The sequence below is a fragment of the Bos indicus genome, chromosome 2 (assembly GCF_029378745.1).
Source record: "Bos indicus isolate NIAB-ARS_2022 breed Sahiwal x Tharparkar chromosome 2, NIAB-ARS_B.indTharparkar_mat_pri_1.0, whole genome shotgun sequence".
NCBI lineage: Eukaryota > Metazoa > Chordata > Mammalia > Artiodactyla > Bovidae > Bos > Bos indicus.
The window spans coordinates 4,217,847-4,231,531 of record NC_091761.1 but is presented as its reverse complement, the minus strand read 5'-3'; the positions used below and the strand labels follow the sequence as shown (position 1 = coordinate 4,231,531).

The 13,685-nt window shown below is 38.0% G+C and overlaps 1 protein-coding gene across 2 annotated transcripts in view; it reads left to right on the top strand.

The window, feature by feature from the left end:
* UGGT1 (UDP-glucose glycoprotein glucosyltransferase 1) overlaps positions 1 to 13,685 on the top strand; it is a 111,051-nt gene that overhangs the window by 74,685 nt on the left and 22,681 nt on the right. For both annotated transcript variants that reach the window (XM_019968868.2, XM_019968860.2), the window contains 4 exons: positions 2,915 to 3,010; positions 5,815 to 5,917; positions 6,159 to 6,238; positions 6,703 to 6,892. In XM_019968868.2, coding sequence (XP_019824427.2) covers positions 2,915 to 3,010; positions 5,815 to 5,917; positions 6,159 to 6,238; positions 6,703 to 6,892 — 469 coding nt within the window. The remainder of the gene's footprint in view (positions 1 to 2,914; positions 3,011 to 5,814; positions 5,918 to 6,158; positions 6,239 to 6,702; positions 6,893 to 13,685) is intronic.

Sequence of the window (13,685 nt, the reverse complement as noted above, 5' to 3'; positions counted from 1 at the left end):
CTAAATGAGTTAATTTTGCAGCAAGCTGTTTAAAGAACTGAATTCTCTCCATTTTGATTTTTTAAAAGGTTTTGATTGTAAAAATTTCAAACATATGCAAAAGTAGAGGGGTGATTTTATTTCTTTGGAATACTTATGGAAAGACATACTTATTCCTAATTATTTCTTTAATTACCCTTCAGTTTTATTTTCAGGAAAAAAAGGCAAATTAAGTGTTTCTTTTTCTTTATTTACTAATTATTGAATAATGAGTTTTTTGTTATGTAGTCCAAAGGTGATGATGATGAGTTGATTATTATTGGTTCTTTACTGTTATTTTAATCCTTTTCAGTGTTATTACTAGCTTATGTATTTTAATAAGTTATTTCTCAAAGGAAGAAAAGTAATTATTTGATTGGTCTATGTACCTGCAGTGTAACTGAAGCTCATATTCATATTCACATGGTTTTTGGCATTAAATATCAAATGCATGTATAATTGGAGGATGTATGTTTATGTTTAATGTTGATGAACCATGATACCTTTTTCCACAGAGGCTATAGCATTTTACTTTCCCATCAGTAATGCATAAGGGTTCTAATTTCTCCACGTCCTCATCAACGTTTGTTATTTTTTATTTTTTTTATAATACCCATTCTAAATGACTGTGGTATCTCCTTGTGGTTTGTCATACTCCCCTAATAATTAGTGATCTTGAACATCTTTTCATGTGCTTAATAGACCATTTGTCTATCTGGGAAAACATCTGTCCAAGTCCTTTGCTCATTTTTAAGTATTTTGTTGTTGAGTTGTAGGAATTCGTTTATATTCTGGATATCAATCCCGTATAGCTGTGTGATATGTGGATGTTTTTTCCCCATTCCATGGATTGACTTTTCACACTCTTGATAGTGTTCTTTGATGCATAGTTTGAGGATATAGGATTTTAAAGTTTTTCTGTTTTCTTCTTTTCTTCCTCTGTTTCATCATAGCATGATGTTGCAGAGTTCGAGATGCATGTCTTAGTGTTGACTTTGATAGCTACCAGAGTAGTCTCTTTGCCAAGTTTTATGTGATATGAGAAGGAATCTTTTTTTATCTCAGCCAAACTGGGGTCACAGATAAAGAGGTTTTGTTCTACCTCATTTAGTGCTCCTTGTTTTAGCCTATGAAACACCTCCTGGATACAGGCCAGGAGCTGACCTATGACTTGAAGCCATGTGTCACAGGCATAGGCTTGCTGTGTTCCTTGGACCACTCCCTCTCTGTCTCTGGAGCCTGTGGAGGGGTCCCTTGGAGTCCTTGTGGACTGTATAATTGCCAGACTATGCACAAAAGACTTGTCTTTAACCAACTAGAGATGTATTAGGTGGGTCCTGGGTGGATATAGACATATAAGGTAGCTTTGGGCTTCCTTGGTAGCTCAGTTGGTAAAGAATCCACCTGCGATGCAGGAGACCCTGATTTGATACCTGGGTCGGAAGATCCACTGGAGAAGGGATAGGCTACCTGTTCCAATATTCTTGGACTTGCCTTGTGGCTCAGCTGGTAAAGAATCCACCTGCGATGTGGGAGACCTGGGTTTGATCCCTGGGTTGGGAAGATCACCTGGAGAAGGGAAAGGGTACCCACTCCAATATTCTTGTCTAGAGAATTCCATGGACTATATAAGTCCATGGGTTGGCAAATAGTTGGACACAACTGAGCAACTTTCTCTTTCTTTTTCACTTTCAAGGTAGTTATGGGGCTACCAAAAGATTGATGCTAAAACTTTTAGGGTTCTCAGAGTGCCCTTGCTTGCCTAGGGTTTTCCTTAGTGACAGGACTGCTCCACCTGGGAGTGGCCCCTTATGACAGCCACAGCTTTCATGCCTGACCCAGACCTGCAGCTAAGAGGCCGTCCTCAGCTCCCTAAACCCCAGTTGTGACCTCTTTAATCGAGGTACTCATCCCAGGCCCCGTTAGTGTCCCTTGACATATTTTGTGACAATGTTGACACATCAGAGGAAACAGATGACCTATTTTATTCTGTTTTCAGAGTTATATTGAGAAGTACCAGGGTATATAATTTAATATAGTTGTTTGGTTCAGTGAGAGAATGGATGGGCTTGATTCTAGTTCAAATATATTCACAAATATTCTCAAATATATTTTAGCATTCTTAGAATTCAATCCTTGGTTCAGCAGACTAGAGCATTTTTTTTGAGTCTCACGATTTAGTGTAAAATCTTCCTTGGTTAGAAATCAAGTTAGGAGGGGTGGGGAATGTGGAAGTGCTTTTCAAAGTTGTTTACTGTAATGTTGATTGTAATAGTGTAATAGATAATGATATATCCATAAATATAATACTATGCAGTTATTGAAAATATTGATGTACCCCAACAAAATAATGTTTGTAATATATTATTAAATGAAAAATCAGGTTACCAAATAATGTAGTACCACTTTTGTGTGTATAGATATATATATATTTTACAATATAGAAGAATTATGAACTGAAGTGTTTTCAACACTTATTTCTTAAATATGCTATTATTGTGTGTATCTCCATTTTCTCCTTATGTATTTTTTTCCTGAATGTTTTTTTTTGTAAATTGTTACTCTAATGATCATAAAAAATAATAAAGTTATTTAGAAGAGGGTGAGGGAGACATAAATGACACTGGCTGCCTGCTCTGGGCCAGGCTCTGAGCTAGGTGCTTTATTTTGTATGTTAGGCCAGTGCTGGTTTTATAAGAGCTGCTCCAAGTAGTTGCTGCCTCCATTTCACATATGGAAAAATCAACACTAACTGCAGGGCTATAAAACTAATCAGTGACACAGATTGTTGTTTTTTTTCTCATGCCTGTTGGTACAAAGTTTATTTCTTCAAACCATGTCGTTGGCATTCAGTACTTAGGTTGATTGCTAAATTTTCACCAACCACATCTTTCAGGGCCAGTGACTTGGTAATGAAGGTGGATGCTCTCCTGTCAGCTCAACCAAAGGGAGATGCAAGAATCGAATACCAGTTTTTCGAAGACAGACACAGGTATAGAATCAGTGTTGAATTTATGCATATTTTTGTTTTCCTCAGCTCCTTTATTCTTCCATTTAAAGTGTATTTGTAAGTGTGATGTGGTTTTTATATATGTTTATATTCATATGTAGAACTCATAACAGAGCTCAGTTGCATAAAAGTTGACATTTATTTCTAAATCAATTTAAAGTAGTTCTGAGTACACCCTTTAAGAAAACAGAGCTTTTAATAAAGCAGATCAGCTTAATTTTATGATATTAAAGAATAAACAGTTGTTAAACCACTCGTCTCTTCATCTTTTTTTGAAACCTGTCTTGTTTTCAATAAAATAAAAATAAGTGTAGCATTATAAGGAACTCTTTTGTCTTTTGTCTTTTTGTCTCTTGTTTTCCAGTTTTTTATTTTGAAAAGTTTCAAACTTGGAGAATAGTTGAAAGACTATTACAGTGAACACCCAAATATCTTTAACCTAGATTCACCAACTGTTGACACTGTGCCACATTTATCCATATGTGTGTGTATGTATAGTATACATACAATATAGATACATACATATAGTATACATACAAAATTTGTATTGCATACAAATGTAATGTGCATTCACATTTTTGGCAACCATTTGAAAGTATGTTGTTCAGTTCAGTCACTCAGTCATGTCCCAACTCTTGTGACCCCATGGACAGCAGCACGCCAGGCCTCTCTGTCCATCATCAACTCCCAGAGTTTACCCAAACTTATGTTCATTAAGTCAGTGATGCCATCCAACGATATCATCCTCTGTCGAACCCTTTTCCTCCCGCCTTCAATCTTCCCCAGCATCAAGGTCTTTTCAAATGAGTCAGCTCTTCGCATCAGGTGGCCAAAGTGTTGGGGTTTCAGCTTCAACATCAGTCCTTCCAATGAATACTCAGGACTGATCTCCTTTAGGATAGACTGGTTGGATCTCCTTGCAGTCCAAGGGACTCTCAAGAGTCTTCTCCAACACCATAGTTCAAAAGCATTAGTTCTTCGGCACTCAGCTTTCTTTATAGTCCAACTCTCACATCCATGAGAGTCTCACATACATGACTACTGGAAAAACCATAGCTTTGACCAGAAGGGCCTTTGCTGGCAAAGTAATGTCTCTGCTTTTTAATAGGCTGTCTAGGTTGGTCATAACTTTTCTTCCAAAGAGTAAGCGTCTTTTAATTTCATGGCTGCAGTCACCATCTGCAGTGATTTTGGAGCCCCCCAAAATAAAGTCTGCCACTGTTGCCACTGTTTCCCCATCTATTTGCCGTAAAGTGATGGGACCGGATACCATGATTTTAGTTTTCTGAATGTTGAGCTTTAAGCCAACTTTTTCACTCTCCTCTTTCACTTTCATCAAGAGGCTCTTTAGTTTTTCTTCACTTTCTGTGATAAGGGTGGTGTCATCTGCATATCTGAGGTTATTGATATTTATCCCAGCAATCTTGATTCCAGCTTGTGCTTGTAGACATTGTTATATATCATGGATATATTCTTTGGCATCTGTCTCCTGAGTACTGACAGTATCTCCAGCAATTTAAATTGCTGGCATACCTCAGCAATTTAACCTTGATAAAGCAATATTATGTAATATCAGTCCATTTTCCGATTTCTCCGAAGCCCAGTAATGACCTCTTATAACTGTTTGTCGTTTTGGTCCAGCTCACACACTGAAGTTAGTTATTGTGTCTCTTTAGTCTCTTCTGAGGTAGAACAGTTTGAGGGTTTTTTTGTTTATTTGTTTTTTCAGTCTTTTATGACATTGACTCTTAGGAGTCCAGGCCAGTTGTCTTGTGGAATGTCCCACAATCTGGGTTGTTTTCTCATGATTAGATTTAAGATTAAATTGTCTTTAGGAAGGACTCCTACAGTTGATGTATGCAGCCCTTACTTTACCAGTCAAGTGTATATCTTTTTGCACCTCAGAATCACCACAAAGGCTTTAGATGCAGAAGCCTGCATGCTACTCTTCTATGATTTTGATTTAATTAGTTTAGAGTAGATTGGACTTTGGTTTAATTGACCTGTGCTTTCTCACAGTCAGTCCTGGTGGGGATAAAATTTGAACAGACTATTTGCCATAAAAATATTTGTTTAATTATGACTCTCATGTCTAGGAGTGCGTTAATTCTCAAGAAATTTCCAACAGTGATACAAAGTGGTTGTGAGAAGTTTTTTACAGCTTGAAAGCCATCTAAAAGTCTAGCAATAAGGAATAGCTTAAGTAAACTACAGCATGTTCACTTAGCAAATTGAAGATTATTTTTTTTTCAGGATATTAATGTATAACAATGTGGAAAAATCTTTATAGTATTTACAATTTCTGGGGGAAGGAATGAAGTCATTATAAGGTTGCTGATATCTTGTAGGTGTATCTGATCTTTATATAGGCATATAAGGAGGACTGTATAGAAATGTCATATAGTGGTTGAGTTGGGATGGTGAGATTTTATGATTATTTCCTGTTTCTCTCTTTTGCAAATTTCTTGTAATATTCTTATATTTCTTTTACTATTTGAAAACATCAATTTCTTCTCTCCTTACAACCTTCTTGCCAAGAAATAAAAATTGGCATAATGTTCCTTAACTGTTAAAAACAAGCATTAGAAACTTTGAGAGGGTTTTGCAAACTTTGAGGTGGACATAATCATGTAGTTGACCACCATGTAACTTACTGTTTTTTGGAAAATGCTAAGAGAGTTGATTAGCTGTATTGGATGTGTTGTCTTCCTGCCCCCACCCCGCCAAGAAATCAACTGTTTCCTATTTTCCCCCAGAGTAATGTTTTATCTTTTTGATCTCTGTAGTGCAATTAAACTGAAACCCAAGGAAGGGGAGACATACTTTGATGTCGTGGCTGTCATTGACCCTGTCACCAGAGAAGCACAGAGACTTGCCCCATTGCTTTTGGTAGGTACAACTGCAGAGGCAATGCCCATGTTTTGTCCCCATGATAGGTAAGTGTGATTTTGATTGTGCACTAGAGCTGTGATTTCTAGGGATTTACCCAGTGCAGAATTTATAGGATTTATTATCTTTGTGTTTTTTCTTGAGATACACATTTCTGAAGAGAAAATATAAACATTTTGTCTCGAGTATCAGTCACTTTGTAGGAAAAATTTTTGTTTTGTCATCTGATTTCCTCTTTTAGGTTTTAACTCAGCTGATCAACATGAATCTAAGAGTATTCATGAACTGCCAATCTAAACTTTCCGACATGCCGTTAAAAAGGTAAAACCAACTGGCTAAGAAATCAACCCTTGGAAAAAATTGCACTCAGTCTGAAAGCTAAAAATTGAATGTAAAAGATCAAAGGGATTTATATATGGACATCATGTTTAGAAAAAAAATCACTTACTGAAGTTTTGCTAAATTTCTAAGAACTAATCAAGAGTTTGAAGAACTTAGTATGAGTGTGGGACCTGGGGGCACAAGCATTTCCCCTCCCCACAAAATGCAGGAAGGAATGACGTCCCCCCCAACCCGACCTCCCCTGCTCTCCTTGCATCTTCAACAACCACAGGGCATACAGTTAGGGCAAAAGATGGTTTTGGAAACACTTTCTTACTGTGGAAGGAAGGTCTTCCAAATCTAGTTTGTCTTAAGTCAGTTGTTTATCTGTGTAGATATGTATAAGCTCAAAGGTTGTGGTTGCGTTAAAAAAAAAGTTTAACATCTTTCCTTTTCCATTTCAGCTTTTACCGTTATGTCTTGGAACCAGAGATTTCTTTTACTTCAGACAATAGTTTTACTAAGGGGCCAATAGCAAAATTTTTGGATATGCCACAGTCTCCTCTGTTCACTCTGAACTTGAACACACCTGAGAGTTGGATGGTAGAGTCTGTCAGAACACCATATGACCTTGATAATATTTATTTAGAAGAGGTAAGAGTATCATTGCTTCCCAGTATCTAATCCCACATAACTCTGTTGAAGATGTTGTTATGGTAGTCTCTGATAATCTCCCTACAGTCTAGGAGTGCTTCTGAAACAGTAGTGTTCAAGTAACAGCCTCATTGAGATCTATATCACACACCATAAAATTCACCCTTTTAAAGTATACAGCTCAGTAATTTTAGTATGTTCACAGAGTTGTGCAGCCATCACCACTATCTAACTTCAGAAAATTTTCAACACCCCTAAAACTAACTCCATTCAGTTCAGTTCAGTTCAGTCACTCAGTTGCGTCCAACTTGGCGACCCCATGAACCACAGCACACCAGGCCTCCCTGTCCATCACCAACTCCCGGAGTTTACTCAAACTCATGTCCATCGAGTCAATGATGCAATCCAACCATCTCATCCTCTGTTGCCCGCTTCTCCTCTTGCTTTCAATCTTTCCCAGCATCAGGGTCTTTTCCAGTGAGTCAGTTCTTTGCATCAGGTGGCCGAAGTATTGGAGCTTCAGCTTCAGCATCAGTCCTTCCATTGAATATTCAGGACTGGTTTCCTTCAGAATGGACTGGTTGGATCTCCTTGCAGTCCAAGGAACTCTCAAGAGTCTTCTCCAACACCACGGTTCAAAAGCATCAATTCTTCGGTGCTCAGCTTTCTTTATAGTCCAACTCTCACATCCATCCATGACTACTGGAAAAACCATAGCCTTGACTGGACTAACTCCATACCCATGAGTAATCACCCCCAATTCCCCGTGCCCTCTGACAACCACTAACCTATTTTCTGTCACTTTTTTGTGACTGGCTTCCTTCACTTAAATTATTTTCAAGGTTCATTCATATTTTGGCATTTATTAGTACTTTATTCATTTTTATTGCCAGATAGTATTCCATTGTATAGATATACTACGTTTTATTTATTATTTATTATATCCACCGTGTGGCTGTATCACTTATAGACATTTGGGTTGTTTCTGCTTTTAGACCATTATGAATAATGCTGCTAGGAGCATTTGTACATACGTTTTTGTAGATCTGCTTTTCTTTCTCTTGGGTATATACATAGGAGTGGGATTGCTGGATCAGATGGTAATTTTATGTTTAACTTTTTATGGGATTGCCAAACTGCTTTCCAGAGTGATTTGCCCTAATAACAAATGACATTGAGCATTTTTCATGTGTTTATTGGCCATTTGTGTATCTCCTTTGGAGAAATGTTTATTCAAATCCTTCGCTTTATTCAAATCCTTTAAAAATTGACTCATCTTATAATTGTTGAATTGTAGGAGTTCTTTTTATATTCTGGATACAAGTCCCTTATCACATATATGCCTCACATACGTTTTCTCCCATTTTATATGTTGTCTTTTCACTTTTTTGATGGTGTCCTTTGAAGCATATAAGTTTCTAATCTTCGTAAAGTCTAATTTTCCTATTTTTTCATTTGTCACTTATGCTTCTGGAGTTATATCTAAGAAACCATTGTTTAGTCCCAGATCACAAGGGTTTACGCCAGTGTTTGATTTTAGAACTTTCACAATTTAAAACTCTTACATTTTTGAAAACTCTTACTTCCTGGATACATTTGGAGTTAATTCTTTGTATATGGTGCCAGGTAGAGTTCCAGCTTTAGTCTTCATATGTGGCTATACAGTTGTCCAAGCACCATTTGTTTTAAAAACCTATTCTTTCCACATTAGATGGTCTTTGTGCCTTTGTCAGGAATCAGTTAAACCCTAATGTGAAGGCTTAATTTTGGGCTGTCAGTTCTAGTCCATTGATCTGCGTGTCTGTCCTTAGGCTAGTACCACATTGTCTTTTTTACTGAAGCTTTGTAGTAAGTTTTCAAATTAGGAAGTGTGAATTTTCCAGTTGTGTGTTTTTTTTTCCCAAGGTAATTATAGCTATTCTGGGTTCTTTGCATTTTGAAATCAGCTTATTAATATCTTTAGAAAAAGCTGCTGTGATTTTAATAAGAATTTCATTAAATCACTAAATCAGTTTAGAGAGTATTGCCTTCTTAACAGTATTAAGTGTTCTGAACCATGAATATGGGATATCTTTCCAATTATATGGGTCTTTAATTTCTTTCAACAGTGTTTTGTAGTTCTTAGTATACAAGCCTATACAAGACCATGCCATCTGCAAATAGAGTTTTAATTCTTTCTTTCCAATGTGATGCCTTTTATATAATTTTCTTAATGTATTGGAAAAAATTTAAATTACTGATTCAGTCTCTTGCTGTAGGTCTGTTTAGATTTTCTGTTTTGTCTTGAGTCAGTTTTCAAAGTTTATGTATCTTTGGAGTGTATCCATTCTATCTAGGTTATCTAATTTGTTGGCATACAGTTTTTCATAGAATTTTCTAAAATTTAAATTTAACAGCTGTGTTTCCTTTATCCTTGCTTATTTCAGTAAGTTGGCTCTTCTCTTTTTCTCTTGGTCAGTCTAGCTAAAAGTTTGACATTTGTTGATATTTGCGAAAAACAAGCCTTTGGTTTCATTGCCTTTTTTTTTTCTTTTCTTTCCGTATAACTGTGTTTGGAGTCCCTAAGGTAATTGGTCCTTTTCCCCTAACCCATTTTCAAAGATAGTTCAATTTCATTTCACTTATGTCTCTTACCAGCCCTCACTCTATACCTAGCTTAGAGTGTATTAACAAAGGAACTGAAAGACATGGTCTTTACCTCCAGGAACTTACAGTGCCTCAGAGCCTCCTTCCCTTTTAAAACATTTGTCATTGTGTCTGCCCTTAATATCTCCTATCACGGTTGAACCCTATTTTCTGGTTCTGTCTTCTTGGGAATTGGGAGACTGGAAACTTGAGCATAGTTACCAAAGGACTTTGCAGACTTCTTTTTGTGAGGCTGAATAACTAGTTTCTTAAAGAGGAATCCCTGTGCTCACTTCAGCGGCACATACACTAAAACTGGAAGAAGAATCCTTTAGGTGCTAGGCTGATTGAAGCAGAAAGAGAATGTGTGTGTGTGTGTGTGTGTGTGTACACATAGGTACACACTTGCCCTTTCCCAATCCTATCCACCATATTTTTAAAAAATAAAGAATACAGTTCTTGCCCTTGAGGAACTAACTTTTGTTGAAGAAATTATAGAATGGCCACAAAAAAGCACTAAGGAACATTGCACAGAAGTATAGAATCAAATGCAAAGCAAGTTTCTTCCATATTTCCCAGGGTTTTTGCTGCTCTTTTTTAGGCTTCCTCCAGTTTCTCTACATTCCACTGAAAATATAGAGCCTGAGACTTGTGAGCATGTGGGGGTTTCCCTCTTAGCTCTTAATATTATACTTTTGGAATTTAGTATTGCAGTAACATGTTAAGCTCCAAATAGTTCCATTATCAGCGTTAGATAAGGCTGTAAAACCAAGCCTGAACTAGCCTGGGATAGAAACTTTTTAATTGTTAGTTTGGTGCAAGCGTAATTATGATTTGGGGCCATGAATTTTAAATCATTATAATGAGGCTCAAACACATCTTTATTAATCAGAGTAAGAACCATTACAATTAACATGCTTTTGCCAATGAGAAATAAGTTTGTTTAATCTTGTAGCATACAAATTCATGATTTGAGATTTGATGAACTCGTGAAAAGCGTTTTCTGCCTCCTGCTGGTGTGGAAGCTTTTTCCAGGCATGAAGTTGTCAGTATGTTTGCAGAAGTGGTAGTTGGTTGGCAAGAGATCTAGTGAATTTGATAGATGAGGCAAAACCTTATAACCCAATTTGTTCAACTCTTGAAACATTGTTGGGTGTTGTTGTAAAGAAGAATTAGGCCCTTTCTGTTGACCGGTGCTGGCTGCAGACATTGTAGTTTTCAGTGTTCAGTTCAGTTCAGTCGCTCAGTTGTGTCCAACTCTTTGCGACCCCATGAACTGCAGCATGCCTCCCTGTCCATCACCAACTGCCGGAGTATACCCAAACTCATGTCCATCGAGTCTGTGATGCCATCCAACGATATCATCCTCTGTCGTCCTTCTCCTCCCGCCCTCAATCTTTCCCAGCATCAGGCAGGGTCTTTTCAAATGAGGTAGCTCTTTGCATCAGGTGGACAAAGTATTGGAGTTTCAGCTTCAACATCAGTCCTTCCAATGAACACCCAGGACTGATCTCCTTTCGGATAGAATGGTTGGATCTCCTTGCAGTCCAAGGGACTCTCAAGAGTCTTCTCCAACACCACAGTTCAAAAGCATCAATTCTTTGGCGCTCAGCCTTCTTCACAGTCCAACTCTCACATCCATACATGACTATTGGAGAAACCATAGCTTTGACTAGATGAACCTTTGTTGACAAAGTAATGTCTCTGCGTTTTAATATGCTGTCTAGGTTGGTCATAAGTTTCCTTCCAAGGAGTAAGCATCTTTTAATTTCATGGCTGTAGTCACCATCTGCAGTGATTTTGGAGCCCAAAAAAATAAAGTCTGACACTGTTTCCACTGTTTCCCCATCTGTTTACCATGAAGTGATGGGACTGGATGCCATCATCTTCGTTTTCTGAATGTTGAGCTTTAAGCCAACTTTTTCTCTCTTTCTCTTTCAACTCTCCTCTTTCACTTTCATCGAGAGGCTCTTTAGTTTTTCTTCACTTTCTGCGATAAGGGTGGTGTCATCTGCATGTCTGAGGTTATTGATATTTCTCCCGGCAATCTTGATTCCAGCCTGAGCTTCATCCAGCCCAGCGTTTCTCATGATGTACTCTGCATAGAAGTTAAATAAGCAGGGTGACAATATACAACCTTGATGTACTCCTTTTCCTATTTGGAACCAGTCTGTTGCTGCATGTCCAGTTCTAACTGTTGCTTCCTGACCTGCATACAGGTTTTTCAAGAGGCAGGTCAGGTGGTCTGGTATTCCCATCTCTTTCAGAATTTTCCATGGTTTATTGTGATCCACAGAGTCAAAGGCTTTGGCATAGTCAATAAAGCAGAAATAGATGTTTTTTCTGGAATTCTCTTGCTTTTCAATGATCCAGCGGATGTTGGCAATTTGATCTCTGGTTCCTCTGCCTTTTCTAAAACCAGCTTGAACATCTGGAAGTTCACGGTTCACATACTGCTGAAGCCTGGCTTGGAGAATTTTGAGCATTACTTTTACTAGCGTGTGGGATGAGTGCAATTGTGCAGTAGTTTGAGCATGCTTTGGCATTGCCTTTCTTTGGGATTGGAATGAAAACTGACCTTTTCCAGTCCTGTGGCCACTGATGAGTTTCCCAAATTTGCTGACATATTTAGTGTAGCACTTTCACAGCATCATCTTTCAGGATTTGAAATAGCTCAACGGGAATTCCATCACCTCCACTAGCTTTGTTCGTAGTGATGCTTCCTAAGGCCCACTTGACTTCACATTCCAGGATGTCTGGCTCTAGGTCAGTGATCACACCATCATGATTATCTGGGTCATGAAGATCTTTTTTGTACAGTTCTTCTGTGTATTCTTGCCACCTCTTCTTAATCTCTTCTGCTTCTGTTAGGTCCATACCATTTCTATCCTTTATTGTGCCCATCTTTGCATGAAGTGTTCCTTTGGTATCTCTGATTTTCTTGAAGAGATCTCTAGTCTTTCCCATTCTGTTGTTTTCCTCTATTTCTTTGCATTGATCACTGAGGAAGGCTATTATAGCAAGATCTCTACTTGCTATTCTTTGGAACTCTGCATTCAATTGGGTATATCTTTACTTTTCTCCTTTGCTTTTTGCTTCTCTTCTTTTCTCAGCTATTTGTAAGTCCTCCTCAGACAGCCACTTTGCTTTTCTGCATTTCTTTTTCTTGAGGATGGTCTTGATCCCTGTCTCCTGTACAATGTCATGAACCTCTGTCCATAGTTCATCAGGCACTCTCTCAAATCTAGTCCCTTAAATCTATTTCTCACTTCCACTGTATAACGGAATTTGATTTAGGTCATACCTGAATGGTCTAGTGGTTTTCCCCACTTTCTTCAATTTAAGTCTGAATTTGGCAATAGGAGTTCATGATCTGAGCCACAGTCAGCTCCTAGTCTTGTTTTTGCTGACTGTATAGAGCTTCTCCATCTTTGGCTGCAAAGAATATGATCAATCTGATTTCGGTGTAGACCATCTGGTGATGTCCATGTGTAGAGTCTTCTCTTGTGTTGTTGAAAGAGGGTATTTGCTGTGACCAGTGCGTTCTCTTGACAAAACTCTATTAGCCTTTTTCCTGCTTCATTCTTTACTCCAAGGCCAGATTTGCCTATTACTCCAGGTGTTTCTTGACTTCCTACTTTTGCATTCCAGTCCCCTATAATGAAAAGGACATCTTTTTTGGGCGTTAGTTGTAAAAGGTGTTGTAGGTCTTCATAGAACCGTTCAGCCTCTTCAGTGTTACTGGTCAGGGCATAGACTTGGATTACCGTGATATGGAATGATTTGCCTTGGAAATGAACAGAGATCATTCTGTCGTTTTTGAGATTCCATCCATTTCGGACTCTTTTGTTGACCATGACGGCTACTCCATTTCTTATGAGGGATTCCTGCCCACAGTAGTAGATATAATGGTCATGTGAGTTAAATTCACCCATTCCAGTCCGTCTTAGTTCGCTGATTCCTAGAATGTCAACGTTCACTCTTGTCATCTCCTGTTTGACTGCTTCCAATTTGCCTTGATTCATAGACCTAACATTCCAGGTTCCTATGCAGTATTGCTCTTTACAGCATCAGACCTTACTTCTATCAGCAGTCACGTCCACACCAGTTTTCAGTCTATCTCATTGATTTGCTGTGCATACTTCTCAGATATATTGTTTTTGCCATG